General features: G+C 36.3%; 1 protein-coding gene across 1 annotated transcript in view; it reads left to right on the top strand.

Annotated features, from left to right (window-relative positions):
- Vps13b (vacuolar protein sorting 13 homolog B) overlaps positions 1-19,231 on the top strand; it is a 585,584-nt gene that overhangs the window by 323,458 nt on the left and 242,895 nt on the right. The window contains exons 28-29 of the mRNA XM_028767027.1: positions 381-792; positions 6,596-6,707. Coding sequence (XP_028622860.1) covers positions 381-792; positions 6,596-6,707 — 524 coding nt within the window. The remainder of the gene's footprint in view (positions 1-380; positions 793-6,595; positions 6,708-19,231) is intronic.

Here is a 19,231-nt window from a genome sequence, read left to right on the forward strand (position 1 = left end):
AATCCTGAGAAAGTAGAGAGAAAAGGGCCCTGGGGAGATGGGATCACAGACCCAGAGAGAACATGGCTTATTGGTTCCTTTGTCCTGTTTATCTAATGTGGTTTTTTTCTTTTCCTCTTCTCTTGTTAGGTATTGGAAAGAGGTGTTGGAAATGATATAGATAATGTCTAGTCTAATTTTATGTTAAGTGATATGTAAAATAGGATTCTATGTAACACTAATTGATTAGGGGAAAAATACTCCCATGTTTATTAAGAAATGTGGGATGACCAATACAAGAAGGTCAAAATTCTAGTCCCCCCCCCACACACACACACATATAAATACTGTCTCCTTTAAAAAAAATGAAATGTGTATTCTGCTTTTGTTTTCTGGAACAGACAACTACAAAGCTCCTAGATGGTGCTCATCAGCAGCATGGGTTCCTTTCTCTAACATACACAAAAGCTGTAACAAAAAATGTCCGCCACAAGTTAACCTCAAGAAATGAGCGAAGAAGTTTTCATAAGTTATCTGAAGGTTTAATGGATGGCTCACCTCATTTTCTTCATGAAATTCTTCTTTCTGCACAAGCATTTGATATTGTTCTGTGCTTTCCTTTACTTAATGCAATTGCAAGCATATTTCACACTAAACTTCCAAAGACCCAAAGAGAGAAAAGAAAATCTTCCGGTCAGCCCATGAGGACCCATACGCTGACTTCACGCAATTTGCCTTTGATTTATATCAATACAAGTGTGATCAGAGTTTTTGTTCCCCAAACAGAAGAAACACAGTCGTCAACTGTTGCAGGTATAATTTTCTGGGTTTTTTTTTTTTTTCTTATTTGTAAAGCTTAGAGATGGGTGGGTAGGGGGATTGGATTAAATAATTTTCTCTTACTAATATATGAATGAAGACTTATTACATTATGGCTTTTTTTTATAGGAGTTACTATCTATTAATTTAGTAGAATGAGAAAACAGATTATTTTTATTCTGAAGCCTTTTGCTTTCTGTCTGGAATTCTAATGCTGTACTCAATTGCTATCCAAGATATGTAAAATTTTATTTGAAAAATCAAAATAATGTTCATGATAATGAAATTTATAAAAATTCTGATATAAATGCCCATGATGAAGGACAGGAAGAAAACTTGTCAGCAGACCAACATGTCTTCTCTAGGAGACAGCACATATAGCAGCAGATTCCTATCTAATCCTATATAATAGAATTATCCCCATGAGGAAGTTGTACCCTTCCTATTAGATCAACTCTGTATGCCTCACGTCTTACAAATGCATGTGTGGCCTCACTTACCATCATGCCATTTTGAGCTGCAGAAGAGGATGAGTTGTTCCTGTGCTACTGTTGTCTATTCCCGTGGCTACAGTTATCTTAACCTGGGAATTAATAAATATTAGAAGTTGATCTCTTACAGTCTGGGTGCTTTGAAGAGACAGATAAAGGCACTAGCAGATTCTCTGCATGATGAGGGTTGTTTTCTGCTTGCAGATTAGCATGTCATTGCTGGAACCTCACAAAACAAAACAAGAAGCAGCAGAAGGGACAAATTCATTGACCTTTAATAGCAGATGGAATGCTTATGAGTGAATTATTACTTCCTAGAGGCCCACTTCTTTCTTGATTAATTATATCCCAAATGTTGGTCCCCCCTTTCAGAGTTCCTTCCCCCACTCCTTCCCGTTCACCTCTCAGAGGACAGCTCCCACCCTGGTGCATCAAGTCTCTGTAACATCAGGTATATCTTTTCCCATTCAGACCAGACAAGGCAGCTACATATGTGCAGGGGTCTCGGACCAGCCTATATGTATGCTCTTTGGTTGATGCTTTAGTCTCTGGGAGCTCCCAGGGGTCCAGGTTAGTTGACACTGTTGGTCTTCCTGTGGGGTTGTCATCTCCTTGAGGGCCTTCAGGGATCCCCGACCTCTGTCTAATGTTTGTCTGTGGGTATCTGCATCTGTCTTAGTCAGCTGCTGGGTAGAGACTCTCGGAGGGCTGTGATGCTAGGTTCCTGTCTGCAAGCGTAACACACCATCATTAGTACTGTGAGGGATTGATGCCTGCCCAAAGGATGGGTCTCAAAATGAGAGGCTCCACTTCTGAATACTGCCATCTTGATTTTAGCCCCAACATAAGCACTTTGGAGGAATATATGATTCAATCCATAGAAACTACCCTGCTAATCATTGTAGTTTTACAAGTTCAAGAGACAAGAAAAAGTAAGTATTTGAGATACATGTCATAGTCCATGCTATACAGAAATAGGAGAAGTCTTTTCTGTCCTCTTATTTATTATATAGAGGAGAAGAAAGACTAAGTGTCCAGTGGTAACAAATACCAGAGTAACACACTTGTTATACACTTTCTTCTCAGAATCTATTCTCTGTTGTTCTGTCTACCTGCACAAATGATCGTAATTAACAGAAGATAGTCTATATGAATATTACCAGTTACAAAGATTTATTTAAATGATAATCTTTTTCATTTCCATAATTAAGAAGTATTTGTAAAGCTTTATAGACTTTCCAAGGTATCTAGAACTAACTTCAGTTTATTAGTAATTATCAAGAGACTACTTGCTGTGAGAGTGAATGCTCTGTTCTAGCAGAGGTATACAGTTGCTTTCCTCTGCTCACATAGCTTATACAGCACAGGAATCCTAAATAACAATTGACCCTTCTGAGCAGTGACGTGTGACCACCTGCTCACCACACAGGGAAGAGCTACATATCTCTTGCAGATATAATAAATAACCTTATTGCTATTGTCTACTTACTCTCTTTAGTTAGATGACTAATGAATAATAAATAAATAATTTGCAATAAACTTACAGTGGTTTAAAGAACTTAAATTTTTACAGAGGATAATTTTTTCCCTAACGGCCAAATTTGCAAGTTAGGTTATCATTTTCTCATGACCATGGTAGAGATGACTATCATGAAATACCACATAGATTAGCTAGCCATCCTTCTTTATGAACTTTTTAACTGAATATGTAATTTATGAAGGAATGGGATAATGTCACCTGGACATGGAGAGGTCAGAGGACAATTTGGGGGAGTCATTTATCCTCCTGAGTATAAAGGAGCAAATGCAAAGTATTAGAATTGGCAGCAAGCACCCTTATCTACTGAGTCAGTACTCTTATTTAATTTAAATAACTCATCTTAATAAGTTCTATTGTATCACAAAAATTCTTTGTTGAATGTGTCTTATGTTCTCTATTCCATACATATTTAATTTCAGTTGAATGTATATGGTAAAGCCAAATTTCATTGAAACCTAAGCAGAAAACCATATTGGAGATGAGCAGTTGAGATGAGGGAGAGAATGAATCCAGGTAACATGCTCAGAGATTGAGATAGGAGCAGCCAAATACAGCGAGCGAGCGAGGAAGCTGCCCAGGCCACAGCTTTTATAGCACTGAGACCTTGACTTACAAAGGACTTTATGCTTCCGTGTAATTAATTGCCTTTAGCATGTTAATTGGCTGTAAAGGGATTCTTTTCTCATATCTTGTACTACTTTCTTTTGGTTTCTTCTTCCTCTCCTCCTCTTCCTTCTCTTCCTGCTCCTCCTCCTGCTGCTGCTGTTTTTCTTCCTAGTGCTGAGCATGGAGCCTCTGGCCTCATGAACAAAATATCTCTGGGATGAGCTTCTCTGGGATGTACTTCTAGCCTAAAAGCTAATATTTTTAGAAATCCATTTCATACAATATAAGTTAATATTAATTATAAATAAAACTTTTAAAAGCTCCATGGGTTTATTTCATTATCAATTTACTAAGTTTAAAACTGTACCAAGACTACAAAACAGTATCAATAAGTTAATTTTTCTAAGTTAACTAGTGTAAGCTGGTACTTTAAAAACATGTGTCCATCCATGCTCGTGGGCTGGGCCTGTAATCACCGAACTCCATAGCAGGTGCAATAGGATTGCCACAAGTTCAAGGCCATACTGATCTGCATAGTAAAGTTTTCAGCCAGCCAAGGCTACAGTCATACTCTGTTACATGTGCGCGTGTGTGCGTGCTTATGTGTCTGCACATGTGTGCATGTGCTAGCATTACTGACTCAGATGTGCCTTTGCCTTAATGCAGTCCTCTGACTTGTATTTCCTGTTCGCTCACTTGCCTTCACATTCTATCTAATTGATGTACTGAATGATTCTCACAGTGGTTGTGAGCAAAAAGTGTGTTTTCACTTGACTTACACTTTTTTTCTGTGATAAAATTATCTTTAACATTCTAGCATTTTATTTAGGTGGTTAATTTTGAAATCTAGTTTCAGTCTAAGCACTGTTTGCCTCTTTCACAGTTATCAAGGTTCTAAGTCCATAGGTGTTTCCCGTCCATCCTTAGTTTTTATTTTGTCATAGAAAGCAGTGGTTTGGAGGTAGCTTCTCCTGGGGTGAGTGGCTCCTAACAAGGCTCACTTAAAACAGCTAAGGCAAAGAAGCAAGGTATTGACTTTCATGTTTAAAATGCATTAAAAGCAAACATTCCCTCCTGTGGCCCAACAATTAAAGCAGGTTAAGTAAGCCAGAAGGTAGGCTTTAAGGCTACCTCCCTCACTATACAGTACCTGAAGAAATCACTCGAGGCATTTCCTTATGTAAGTTCACAGTTTCGTTATTCTTGCTTGTATGTGAATAAAATTTTGATAAATTCAATACTTTCTGTAATAAAATTTTAATCTAATTTATGAATGCTTGTCAGCAAGTTTTTATATATGTTTTTTACTTTGACTTCATAGAGTAGCCTACTGAGAGCATGCTTGGCTCTAGCAGAGTTCTGTTCTTGGGTCTGGCTTTGTGTGTAATGCAAGTATGTCATTTTCTTCCATATGCACCCCATTTACTGTGGCGTGTCTATTGCAGTTGAGACTTCATATGGCAGGTAGTTTCCGCAGCCTAGAAGGACAGTTAGCAAGTCCACTAATTGTACTTCACTTTTATATTCTATTCTCCAGGCTTACTATTTATTGATTTAATTGATGCCTTCTGCTTAATCAGAGGCTTTACTCACATGGAACTATGAAGCTTGGCGTATAATGCAAGATCTCTGAAATGTAAACACTGGCCATTGTATGAGGACCTATAATCAAGCCAGACCGCCTTCATTTGAAAATAGCCCAGCTGCACGAGATGTAGTTTTGTTTGATCTTTTTTGCAATGGGCTTTTTAAATTTTTGTGTTTACTAAGATGGCCACATGCTAATATTTATTATGATAGTTCATCTCCATTTCTGCCATTTGCTGCCCACCCTTCTCCCACCTCTCTCCTGTCACATTATCCTCCAACCCTTGCTGACAAGCTTTATTCTTGCTTTTTCATTTTCTCAATTCTAACTTTCTTTTTTGGGGGGGCTAATCAAAGTCAGACCATACCCAGTGTGCTGCTGAAGCAGCTGGAAACGATCTAGCCTTTGCATTCTTTGGGCAGCACAGTTTGGGAAACAGGAGTTGAGCCTTCATAGGATGTTCTGGAGGCCTTATACCCAGCAGATCCTAAGGGCTCCTTGAGAAAAGCGGGAGTTTCTTTTCTTTCTAAAACTTTGTACTCATAGTCTCACCACCACCTTCCTCAGTGCCCTTAGGAGTGCCTCACAGGAGGAGGCAGTACACTTGCCTTGAGCTTCAGTTCACTTACAGGTTTTCAAATACTTACAGTGCGGAAAGTTGTATGTTCTAAGGGTAAGTAATAGGTAAACAGTCCTTATAGTTTGATTTATTGTTACAAGTCTTGAATTTACTGCACAGTGCCATCAAAAAAGGCCCTATCTTTTCCTAATGATAGCTGTGAGTTACAGAAGAAAGTGTGAACTTCATAAGAACATGAAGTCACATAAATTTTTATTCAATACAAAGGGAAGAATTAGAACTCAAGTATCCATTTAACATTTCTCGTTGCTTTGTTTTTTGATACTTTTACTCGTCTGCTTCATCAAAAAGTGGAACCTGTTCCCCAAGCCCTTGTCCGGGTACAGTCATTCCAACTCAAGGCACCTCTGATGACAAGCTAAGATGTTTTCTCATAGTAAATCATTTGGCCTTTTCTATCTTCAACATTGGAGCCACCCATTTCTTTTAGATTTTCTGACATTTAGTAGCTAAAAGTGCTATGCACTGTGTAGTTGTGGTATAATTATACCACACATAAAAACACATACAAATTTTAAAAATGGTGAATTTTTTTGCCTGCATTGTTGATATTCTGTTGTATGTTTTTAGTACTAAAATTCCAGAAGTAAAATTACTTCCAGGAAGAATCCAGTTGTATTTTATGTAATTAGATCATTATATGGTTTTAGTGTTAAGTACATATACATAATAGGAACAACATATTATTATATTAGGGTGAGGTAATTATTTTTTTCATTATGATTTTAATTGTGGTAAACAGAAAAGCACTAAATTAGATTGGAAGGAAATAGACTTACAAAATCATCAAATTTTTTATTTTGTATGAAACTTTTTATTGTTCTTTTTCTCATTTATTAGTCTTTTTTAAGTTATTGGCATCCTATTTCCACAAATATCTCATTACAACATCTCACATCCACATGTACTTATGTCTCTTCCCTTTGTTACAGTGAGTCAGGCAACAAAGGAAGACACGATGGTTTTGAAGGTTGGCTCTGTTGTCATGGCTCCCCAGGCTGATAATCCGCTTGGCAGATCTGTCCTCAGGAAAGATATTTACCAGTAAGTTGATTTTCTTATGTTTCATCTTGCAACAGTTTTGTCCTGCAGAGAAGTACAATGATCAATAAAACTTGCTTGGTGTGACCTCTAGAAATAGTTTTTGCTGGGGATCTTTTGATATTTCAGACTAGGCTTTTCTGATTTTCCTCAGGTGTGGGTTTTTTAATTCATTCAGACAAATCAAGTATTCCTGTGAGGTGTTGATAAATAGTAGAATGTAAGTCCTAAAGCATCATGAACTGAAGAAACAGCGTGGAAAATTTTAGCAGCCTTTATATTTGACCAAATCTCTAATCACGTAAGAAATGAGGTCCTTTCTAGAACTACCACTTCCTACTGGAGTCTGTTGTATCAAAGTGAAACATTTTCTTAATTTAGGCATAAGCCATTATTTGAAGTGTATACTTGTGGATGTCATATGGATCAAAGCTGTAAAGAAAAGCAAACTTCTAAGGAGAAATTTCACAGTAAACACTTTCTGTGAAAATGCTTGGCTCTGGATTTTGTCACCAAGTGTTTGCAAACCACACCAAGCGTATTCGGATGACTCTGCTGCTGAATGTATGTAATGAGCATGGTAAAAATAATACATAACTTGTACTGAAGTCGCAACTGCTGCCAGGCGTACAAGTACAACTGCAAATAATGCCAAGTGAGAAAAGTCACAGAAATAGAGTTGAACAAGTAATGCTCTGCTTGCTGGTCTGGATTTCAGATGTCAGGGTCTTTTAAAAGCTTCAGTGCTTACAGTTCTCCAGTAGATGTCATAGCTTTGAAAAGGTTCGAATTCAACTGTTGTATTCACCACCTAGAAGACACAAAGTTTTTACTTGACTCTTCATTTTAAGACCTGGTTTCACTATATACTCCAAGTCGCCACAACATCACTATCTCCCAAGCACTAACTAAGATCATAGGTGTGACCACCATACCCATGACCTAGTTTCAAACAGGCCATCTTGGAATGGATATAGTAATTATATTTATAGTTTCCCAATTAGCTCTGACTTACATACTGGTCTTGTCCTTATATTGCTATTTTATATAGTTTATAGTATTTATCTCACCTTTTATTTAGTTAAGTTTATATAAAAACCCAAGGATATCAGAGCTTGGTGAGGTTTTGTGAATCATCTAACCCATCGTTGGAATTTTAAAAATTAAAAGTGGGAACTATTAAAAAATAATTGTTGTTTATCCAACAGTGAGTTAAAATTAGAGCCTTCAGGGCTTTTGGAATATAGTGCAGTGGTAGAGTGATTTTCAGTAAGACTGAGGCCCAGGCTTCCCTCTCTAACCATGTATTAGGGAGGAGGGGAGAGGATTAGAAAGGACTTTATATTTTCCAACACTCAGAAGTTTTCCACACATTTATTTCCTGTACTTTAGGAATACATCATCTTTGTTTAAGGCCTTTTTTTACTTTTGATGGAAAAAAATGTGTATTTTAAAGTTTGTACCATTAGTGAAGTAAACCATGAGACATCCTTCCCGCCCCTTTGCCCTTCCGTTTCCAATTTCAAAACCTTGCAGGAATTACAGCCTCATTGCTTGTATTCAGTGAGATGTTCCCTCAGGTTTGCTTTCTATCTCTCAGTGCTTGTTTGTAGTTTTCTTTCTGGACTTTCACAGCATTCACTTAATGTCAGTGTCCTTAACTTTTCAGCTGCCTACTTCTGCTCTCCTGACTCAGGAGAAATTGAATTCAAAGCATGTATGGTAACTTTGAAGTCCAACATAGACAAGACTTGCACTATGTGCCAGAGTGTCAAACACCATAGAATTCTGGAGTCCACAGGCATGCTAGGCAGAACAGTTTTCCTGGACCACTCACATTCTAAGTCTTTTCATGTAACTAAACTAACAAGGTTAACCCAAGAACTCATCAAAAGCATCTCAGGATCTCATTGAAATGCTGTGTCACCAACATCAGAGAACAAACAAAAGAAGTAGAAGCCACATTAGGAGTGAAGTAATCAAGTACGAGTGGCTCGTTTAGAATAAAAATACAGACACAAAGCAGAAGACCCTGTGTTCTAGGGCTGTGTTTATTTTTTAATGAATATATTAACCATAAATATCAGTGGATAAGGCTGTAAAGGTTCATTTCATATTGTATGATTCCTGAATATATAAAAGTATCAGAACACAAAGATCCACAACAAAAGTGGGTTACTACTTTTCCTGATATGGATGAGGGGGAAATGGGAGTTGTATTAACAACGGAAGTATTCTGGGGTAATGAGAATGTCCTTGATTTAGGTAGCAAAGTCAGTCTTTAAAAAGGGTGAGAACTCACAGTTCCTGATGTTTACATTTAGGACAAATAAAAGCAGAAATTTATCCACATCCTTTGGGAATAACTATTACATAAATAAGATTATTTACAGTCTTGCCCATTGGCAGCCTTCAGCCCTTACTTCCCTAGAGACTAAATGAAAATACCCATCACAATTTTGCCTTGGTCTTTCAGAGGATATAGCCCTATTCACCTCACTAGCTTTCACATACACTCATACTACTTTAGAGATATAGAAAGTATTAAAAGTTATTTGTCAGAAATTGGGCATAAATATACATGAATATGTATGTAAATATATGTGCATGCATACATAGCTATATAAATACATATATAAACATACTTACATATATTTATAATATTTCAAGAATATACATTTCTGGTTGGAATGTAAAATGGGTATGTAAAAGTCCTGGGCAGTTTTTATTAAGATTAAATATAGTTATCATATGGTCCACTAATTCTACTTCTATGTACATATATGTACATACAAATGTTTATAGTGAAATTAGTTAATAGTTTTAATTTTTTTAAGAGTAAAAACAACCTAAAGACATCACAATAATGAACAAAAAACCAAAATGTGGCATTCCATGTGATTGAACATTGTTCTGCCTCAGGAAGAAATGGAATTATGATAAACATCCTAACATGGTTCGATCTTGTACTCAGTTAGAAGCAGGAAAATAAATTATCCTCAAAAGGTCAGTTGAAGGACGTTGATGAAATCATGTGGGCTATAGTAATAAAGTGGCATCTGGGAGAGCCCCAAATACCCGTGAGTCACTAATGGGAAGAGCAAGCCATAGAAAATTGGTTTTCACATTTGTTAAAAGACAAACCCACACTAAGATGTACCAGTCCACATAGTAGCCACAAGCAAATATGGCAAGTCAAGCTGGGATTTCTTTTTTACATGAGATACTATTGGAATATAGTAAGAAAAACTTCTAATATAGATTTCAACATGAGCAGTGAGAGTGGAACAATGTGTAAGAGAAGGTCAGTAGTGCCTACCCTCAAGTGGGCATGGGTTTTGCAAGAAGGAAGCTTTCTAGATGTTTTGTTAAGTATAAAATACACACATCAGACTTTCAAAATGCAGTAAAATTCTCCAGTTATGTGTTGCTTAGGCAGTATGGCAGGCATATTGACAAATATATTATTACAACTGCATTCCACTTTGAAACACCCTTTTCAATATGGCTACTTATAAACTGATTGATAGAGTAGCTTCTCTGTGTTTGGCTTGATTCCCACTGGACAGTGTTGTACTAGAGGGAGAAGCCTATGAGAGCACAGGGAAAGCCCTCTCTGACAGACAAGTAACCAAGGGTGATCAGGTAGGACTAGAGCTGCAGATCTGCTCCACCACAGGTCAGTTCCAGTGGGGTGAAAGAGATCCACACTTCATCCTTCCTAAGCAACCAGGAAAGGTGGGCCTCGCAGGCTTGTGGGGATGGGAGGCAGTGTTGACTTTAGTGTCTATTTATGCATGTTTTCTATATAATAACAATTATAAAATGTCAAAGACGCAGGGAAATGTGACCTGTTAGCGGGAGACTAATTACTCAAAATTAAGTCAACAATGACCTCAGTGCCTTCACCAGTTGATCTCAGTGTTTTAGATTTTGAGACATGGTTTCTCACTGAACTTGCAACTCGTCAATTGAGCTAAACTAGCTGGACAGCAGTCTCCAGGTGTCTACCTGTTTCCACATCCTGAGGTTAGAGATGGTGCTGTCACACCTGGCTTTTTGCCTGCTTTCTGGGGATTTGAGCTCAAGTCTGCAGGCACATCTCTCTAGCCCCAAGCTTACTTTTTTTAAATTTGATGATACCAAACTATGTGCAATAAGAAAGGAGTCTTCCTTCCAGTACTTGTTCTAAACCAAGTACTTCTTTACGCTGCAGTCACTGTTTCTATTTAGGCCAATTATGTTTTAGCCCATTTTTTCCTGTATGTGTCTCTCTGTAGTCTTGATTAATAGTCTTAATTAATAGTGTCTGCATGCTGTTTTCCAGATGTATTTGTGTTTACTTAGTAATGTATTGTAGATCTCTTCATATCATATTCAGAGAACAAATTCTGTTTTAAGACCAATATTTTATACATAGATCCAAAGATTATTTTAATACTGATTTTTGTTTTTAACCAGCTAGATATTCAGCATTTTTACAAACTTCTTAATGTTCTTTAAACATTTTTAATTAGACTTCTCAGACTTGAAATCATTATTTACGTGGTAAAGTGTAAAAACAAACATGAGTTGTCTCCTTCAGAGGGAGATGTAGTTTAGATCTAGAGGGAATCTGTCCTGAGGAATATCTACATCACTTGGTAGTTGGAATTACTATAGTGTCCTATGTTGCCATTTGAATCAGGAACAGTATATGAGTCACAAGTTAACTATCCCATTAATGTTAGTGTTTCTGAGGCCATAGTGTAGCTCATGTTATGGCATTATTTCTTTTTGTAGTTTGCTAAAACTTACCTCATGATCTGTTGTAATAGAGCTGTAGGTCCAGACACAGTGTTCAAATTCAATTCTATAAGTCCTCACCAAATACGTCCTCTCTCCTCCTCTCAGCATCTAGATTCACTCTAGTTCTCTGAGTAGACAGATGTTCTCGGAGTGATGGTTGTGTTGGTTTTTGTCAGGGTATGTGTCATTATCTAGTGCTGTTATACCCCTAGCCCTACGAAGCATACTGTGCTGCTGGTTTCAGATGACTCCCTTTTACAAGTCAGACTGACTCAGAATAGTGGGTATTTAGTGACTTGCCCCAAAGCTCTGTGTGAAAATCCTGTGGGTGGAGTTTTTGTCCTTGTCGTGATCTTCAGCTGATGCAGTTGAGGGCTTGAGACTTGGCTCTAACTAAAGTAACTCTTCTTGTGTCGCTTCCTGTAGCAGGATGTTAATTTCCATGAATTTGTGTCTGTTTGCTGCCAAAAGCTTCCTGAATAACCGTCTCAAAATGACTCTTAAGTTCTACTGTCATAAATTGTAGACCATTTTTAAAATATGTTTTGCCCTTTTATTGAGTTCTCTTACTTTGCTCTTTTAAGTTACATTGGAAAAAAAGCTACAGAATATTAGGATATGCTGCAGGTCTTATCATTAGTCTCTTAATTTGAAAAAAAAAAAAAAAGACTACCTTACAGTTCTTTGAAACACTCTTAGGTTATATGAAGTACACTGGATATATGGGATACATCAAGCCCTGGTTTGAATCTTCAATTAAGGCACTAATGTTTTCATGCCAATTTAACGTATAAATATAACACTCCATGGGCTTAAATATAACAAAGTAAACATAATGTACCTTTAAAAATACACCTGAAGGATCAGCAAGATGGTTCAGCAATTGAATAACTTGTCACCAGTCCTGACAGTTAGAGTTCAGTTCCTGGAACCCACACAGTAAAGAAGATAACCAACTGGCCAAGGTCATCCTCTGACCTCCACGTTCATCCACTCATAGACCTATCACAGCACACTGGAATTATAAACAGGTTAAATAGACCTTAAAGTAATTTTAAACCTTTAAATATCCACAATATTTGACATATAATGCTTGTGTACCGTGGCTACTGATATGCAAGACAGAAAAATGGTAAAATAGTTTTCTGTTTTCTTAAATGCCTGATATAAAATAATTGAATGTGATAATTAAAGAGTATCCTGTATGTTTGTTTCCTCTATGTGTTCATGGATGAATGGATGGATACATGATACATTATACATTTCCTGTTTTTAAAATATCTTTTTAGTGAACTTGCAAATGTGAGATGCTGTATGGGCCACTCATTTATAGTTTTGGCTTGTATTGACTAGTGTCCACTTCCAACCAGAACCTCATTATCTCTACCAGAGAGAAGCTAATTAGAAGGAAAATTAAGAAGCAAGGATTGTACACATATTCACTACATATGCACAGTAAATTACCTGTATATGTCACATATAAAGCAGCAGTGAGGTGACATGCTGCCTTAGAAAGCATCCTTCTGCTTCCCATCCCCCAGCAAGGCACAGTTGTCCTCTGCAGGGTCAGTGTGAAGGACAGCTTCCATCCCATGCACGCTTTTCTTTCTCGATTACTGTGTGCACTGACAGTAGTGTCCCAGGTTAAACACTTTAGTTTTTTATGCACTAGAAAGGCCTATCCCTTGTTTAGAAGCTGTGTATCCTCTTCACTGAATCCATTCCTTAATCTCATATGCTTTGTCCTGTAATTTCTAACCCTGAACTTTGATCAGAGCAAGATACCAAAAAAGTAGTTCATGTTGACAAACGTACAACCCTAATTGTCAAAGTAGGTGAAAATGGCCATAGGATTATTTTCTTATTTGTCTATGTTTCATTCTTGAAGTGATAGTTCCCACAGAAGAAATACTAACTGCTTTGAACACAGCCACATTAACACTCTCCAGTCCCCTGCAGTCTTCACTTCTGCCCAGAGTAGCCTATATGCCGAAGATTAACACTATTCTGACCTTTATAATCATTGCTAACTTTCAGGAAAACAAAATGGTAATTTCAGTTTCTAATTTGTGAATGCTTTTTTCTTAACCTGTGTTTACCACCTATAAATTTTATTGTCACAGATTCTGAATCAAGGCAGTACAATAAACAAAAATAGGTCAATAATTTTGAGCAAAGTCAAGGCATAATTTTACCATAAATTCCTCATACTTTATTATCAAGTAATAGATACACATCCTTTGTGCTATTTTCGTGCAATCCTTCTAGCATGTTAGTAAACCTTAATAACTGTGGGTATAACTCTAGTGTCGCAACCGTTTCTATCCATATTATTTAAGGCTTTGATCATTTAGTGAAAACTTTCATATACATATGTATTTGGCATTTAGGGATCACAGAGCACAGAGCTCTTCTATAGGAAATAATGCTTTGAATTCTGGGACTGGTTTTCCTTTCACTGAATTGTCTGTCATTCAGGTATGGGTTTGATGAACTGACACAAAAATGAAAGAAGCTCCTCTCCTATGTCATCTTACCAGATCCACTGTGGACAGCACATCTTTGAGTTGAGTACAACTGCTGTCACTGAGTTAAGAATAGAATCCGTGAAGCTTATGTTCAGTGAAACATAACCTCAGTATTTCCAGGTGATTTTAATGAACACCTGATAAAACTGAGGTATAGTACCACGGAACTCGGAATTTTCTCAAATCTAGGAAAAATAAACAAATGCACACAGTTATAGAATGACCCTTTGTTCAGCTTAATGGCAGAGGAGACATTAATGAAATGTTCAAAGAGATAATCCTTTAATTTGCTTTCATTCTGGTAAACAGTGTCAAGTTATATTATAAACATACTTAAATTTCGAAATAAGAAAAATTAAATATAATTTATTTTATATATATATGCTTTCCTAGTTTGTATCACATTAGATAGTCTGTAAAATTTTGCTTTTTTTCTGGATTTGTATTTTATCTAACTTTAATTATTTTATTTGAAAATACATCCTCAGAAATGTAGTATTCTTTAAAAAATAAACAAAAACCTGACAGTATACCAGAATCATTTGTATACTGCCCAAGTTCAAGAATTGTCATGTGAGAAAGATATTTTCTGAAATATATTCTTGTACTAAAGGAATATAATTCAGGCTCAGGTAGAAAGGTGATTCTATTAATCTTAAGTAAAATTGTTGAATCTTTTCAATTTTGGATGAATTTGCCTGTTATATACAATATGGAAACAAGATTTTCATGATTCCTTCTATATGTTAAGTCTTTGGAGAATAAATGGCATCGTACAATTACCGTACCTTCTTGGGGTGGCTCCAGGGCTGTGCGGTGGTGGGAGGTGTAGTACAGTGGTCCTTAGTGGAAGGTGCTCTCCCTTCTGGTGAAAACTGCAGCATCCAGGTGACTGGAGGTGTAGCACAGTGTCTTTAGCAGAAGGTGCTTCCTTCTGGTGAGAACTGCAGCATCCAGGAGCTTTTTTTAACAAGAGACTTCTTTTAAATGTATCTGGTCACCTCAAAGGCTATGTAGACCATTTCCTGCCAGTAGAATTAGAGGAAGGAAGCACCAGGCTATAATGTTTGATGTGTGATGTACTGTAATTCCTTTCATGTGTTTGGTGGCTTTTATATGATGATCAGTGTTCTGCTACCAATTGTGACCCTGGTGTGGTCCAGGTTATTAAAGTTCAGACATCTTTAATGTATAGGTTCATAACATACCTTGCAGCATTGTTGTAATTCAAAATAGATTTATGTTACATAATCAACTCTCATCCTCATTAAAATATTTATGTTTTATAATTGAGTAATTTTCTTGGTGACTGTGATCTTAGTGGCTAAAAGAGATGATTCTGTGTTGAGACTGCCAGTTCTTGCTCTACTAGAGACTTTCACATGCTCTTCAGGCCTCCTTGGTTTACCTTCTAAACCTTATATTTAAATAGGCATTTTCCTCATAGTCTTCTATGAGTATATATAAATCTCAAAATGGAATATTGGCAGTGTATATTAATTGCTGCTTTTATTACTGTTAGAAAATACCTGAGAAAAAGAAGATTAGGGCAAGAAACATTTGTTTGGGTTTATGGTTTGAGGCCATGTAAGCCCATCATTGCCGGTAAGAATTGGCTCTAAGTGGAGGAATCATGAAATTCCTTGCCCAAACTGCCTGCAGACAGGGAAGCACAACATGGGTGTCAGGAAGAACTCCTGGTGTGGTGGCAGGAGTCTGAGGCTATTAGTTCACACCTCTGCAAGCCTCACAGCAGAGAGCAGGGAATAGAACCTGGCTGTAAACCCACACCAGTGACCCACTTTTTCCAGCTAAGACCCCACCACCCTAAAGTTCTACAACCTCTCAAAACTATACTACCACTGGCAAGTCAAGCTTATCCGCACTGTAGCCATGCCTTTAATAAAACAGTGTGATAATTATATCCTTCCTTATTTTTAGATAACATATTAAAGAATATTAAATGATAAACCACCTTGAATTTAGGGTAGCTTATTTTCGGGCATAAATAGGAAAGATAATAAATTATATATAATTACACTGACTTAAACACTATTAATGTTTAATTGTAGACATTGACTTAATGTTGTAATGTTCATGTGGGTTAATTCTCTGCAGCCTGCATTAAGGATGATGTATATCCCACTTATTAACATAAAGTGTCATGTAGGTGTTTAGTTATTCAATCTTAGGGTCTTAACTACATATGTATTATAGTCTTGTCTTTTAATATGTCTGTGTAAATGGAAAATGATCTGAGAGCTTTAAGAGTGATACTGATAATTTATAACTGTCCTAAATCTTAGATCAGATTAAGGTGGTTTTATGACTTTATTTTATATGTATTGATATTTTCATTGTTATATACAAAATGCTGTAATTTTTAGTTTGTCAGTAATTTTTCACTTTGGGTTAGGGTTAGGGTTAGAATTCTTTTCCCCAGTTATATCAATATTCTCTAGTCATATTAAGCAATTATCTCAAAATATTCAATTATTATATCAATGATAATGATATTCCAAATTCGTATTCAGCAAGAATTGCTAGATATGTTATATTGTTTCCTGTGTATTAATTTGTGTAACCCATACACTATCTGAATTTGGTTGTTGTGTTATCATAATACTGTAAAAGAATATTCAGGCTGCAACTTAAGCCTGTACAGCTTGCCACCAAGAATCAAAAACACCTCGTATGTGCTTCCCATTTTGACCCTTTAACATTAATGTGAACCTGGTTTTTAAAATGTTCTTCATTCATCTACCCACACTGACAAAAAGGCCTTTACAACCTCAGCTCAACCAGTATTCTACACCTGTGTCTATTATACCCTGATCATTCAAATGCACTTCTCAGTGCGAAGACCGTGGAAATTATCCTCAAACTGCTTGGGGTCCTCTTGAGGCTGGAGATGAGATAATAATGTTAAGGGGAAATACTTTCCCTCATCTCTGCCTTCTCTCTTACTGTTTCATTAAAGTTTTTAATAAGCAGCTTAATGAATAATGCTTATAAATTTGACAATCTTATGCTTCCTGCTCTTCATGACTAATTTTGTGGTATTTGTGGTTTTGAAAATCCTTATAGATTATAAATTAACACAATTTTATTTTTAAAGGAGTTGGGTTGTTGAATTCCAAATCTAAGTGGTTTTTTTTTCAATATTTTTTGGTTTAAATCATTTCTGGTCTGTAGCGTTGGCGGTACTATCTAGTTTAACTTGAAACCTTATAGTTTTCAACCAACTGTATAACACAAATTTATCTCAGTTAAATGTTAAACATTTTAAATGCTGTTTCTAGTAGTGTTACATACAGAACACAGGCAAAAAAGAGATTGAATTATAGTCAAGGTGTGGCTTTGTGTCATATGTCTCATCCTTACAGTGTCAGCATGGTAAAGTAGAGGCTTCTGGGACCCTGTGGATGCTGATCTCCCTAGATGCACTTGAAGGCAGCAGCAGCAGATGCTCTTGTTACAACCTTCACCATTGATTTTGTGTAATATGTATTTATCATTACAAAAACTTTAGTGTTTGATAGTAGAATCAATATGGAATGAAAGTATGTAATTAAAGAGAACAAAATATAAATGATACTGAGAAGCATATTAATAAAATGAGTATAGTAAGATAGGAAAGGAATTGTCTTTATTAAAATGTTGTATTGCAATTTGGAATACCTGGAATACTTGTGGTCCCATTAATTAGGTTGTAATTTGCCTTTACAAATGCCAACATTAGGTTTTTTCTCAATATATAATCTAGTTAGCAAGTTAACTTGTAACAAGAAATTATTTTAAAGACTCCATATTTACAGACCCTGTCATGATTTTAAATGCTTACATCAGGGAAAGGGAGGAGGGAAGGGGGAGTGGTATTCTTGAAGCCTAGCTGAGTTCTCAGACACTGTCCGTTTGGGAGTCTAACATTTTTCTCCAGTCTTCTCAGCATTTCTTCTGCAGCTGAAGACAGTCTTGCTCTGAACAACTCATCCGAGAACCCAGTCTGACAGTCAGCCATTTTATCTCCTGCCTTACTTACTCTCAAAATCACTGTCTTTCCTAGAGACTTTGTGATAAGTGTGTAGAAATTTAATTTATTTAAGACAGGAAAGTTGTACTTGGTTTTATGTTCCTATTTTCTGCCTTGTTTAGCATTTTGTAGGTCTCAGTTGAGCTATAAGTGAATGAATTTTGCTTCTTTACGTTGAATTCCCAAGATATGCCCATTCAGCAACGAGCAGTAAATGGTTCAACATGAGCTGCTCCTTGTGGAAACATACAAAGGCCGGTCCCAGACTAAATCAATTTAAAAAGGAAAACATTAAAGCCATGTTTCCTGTTATACACTTAAAGTCATCTTTGGTTCCTTATGATTACATTATTGACCAACTATTGCAGACTTGAGTTTATCCTCCCACACCACCTGCTGAATAGTTTAAATGGTGTGGGAGGAGAGTTTTGGAAGGCCAAAGCAATTACAATTACAACTCCTACGTGGTAGCTTATAAAGCAGCTTTTTGTGTGAAGAATAAGGAAGTTAGAACCGTGGTTCTTCGTCTTTCCTGGTCCAATCACTTGGTTTCAAAGGCAGCAACAGGGACGGAGCAAAGTTCATAGAACGTTTTAAAAGCATATGAAGTCGAGGCATGAAGATTTGGTTTCTTTCTCAATAGCAAACGTGTAGGGAAAGGAAACAATACTATGAGGGTTTTTATTGTAACACACTTACATCATAGTCTTAGAGCAGAGTTTGTTCATTTTAAGCGTTCTAGTCCTTACCTTACTGATTTAATAGTAGTTTATATTCTTTGTAAAGAATTGAAAATAAATTGTTGACACAGTGTACTATCAGGGAAAAGTTGACTTGTATTTTATAAGTCTGAAAAAGCATCTCTATCAAATCTATTACAGAAAAATCAAACCAAACTCATTTATTATATTAATTAGTTCCTTAAAATACCAATATTAATGTCTAGGTGTTATACTTTTGTACTTTCTAATATAAATATGCAATTTTTACTTAAGAAAGCAAATTGGAAATATATGTCCTGATTTTGATAACTTTGTTGCTCAGAAATTATTAAAGAAACTGTTTGGCAAAGATAGACATATATTTTTAGTTGACCTAAATTTTGCATGATAAACTTTTTCTTTGCCTAGAAAGTAGAAATGTATTATATGCTAACCACCATACTATTACAAGGGGTT

The sequence above is a fragment of the Grammomys surdaster genome, unplaced genomic scaffold (assembly GCF_004785775.1).
Source record: "Grammomys surdaster isolate TR1022 unplaced genomic scaffold, NIH_TR_1.0 63, whole genome shotgun sequence".
Taxonomy (NCBI): Eukaryota; Metazoa; Chordata; class Mammalia; order Rodentia; family Muridae; genus Grammomys; species Grammomys surdaster.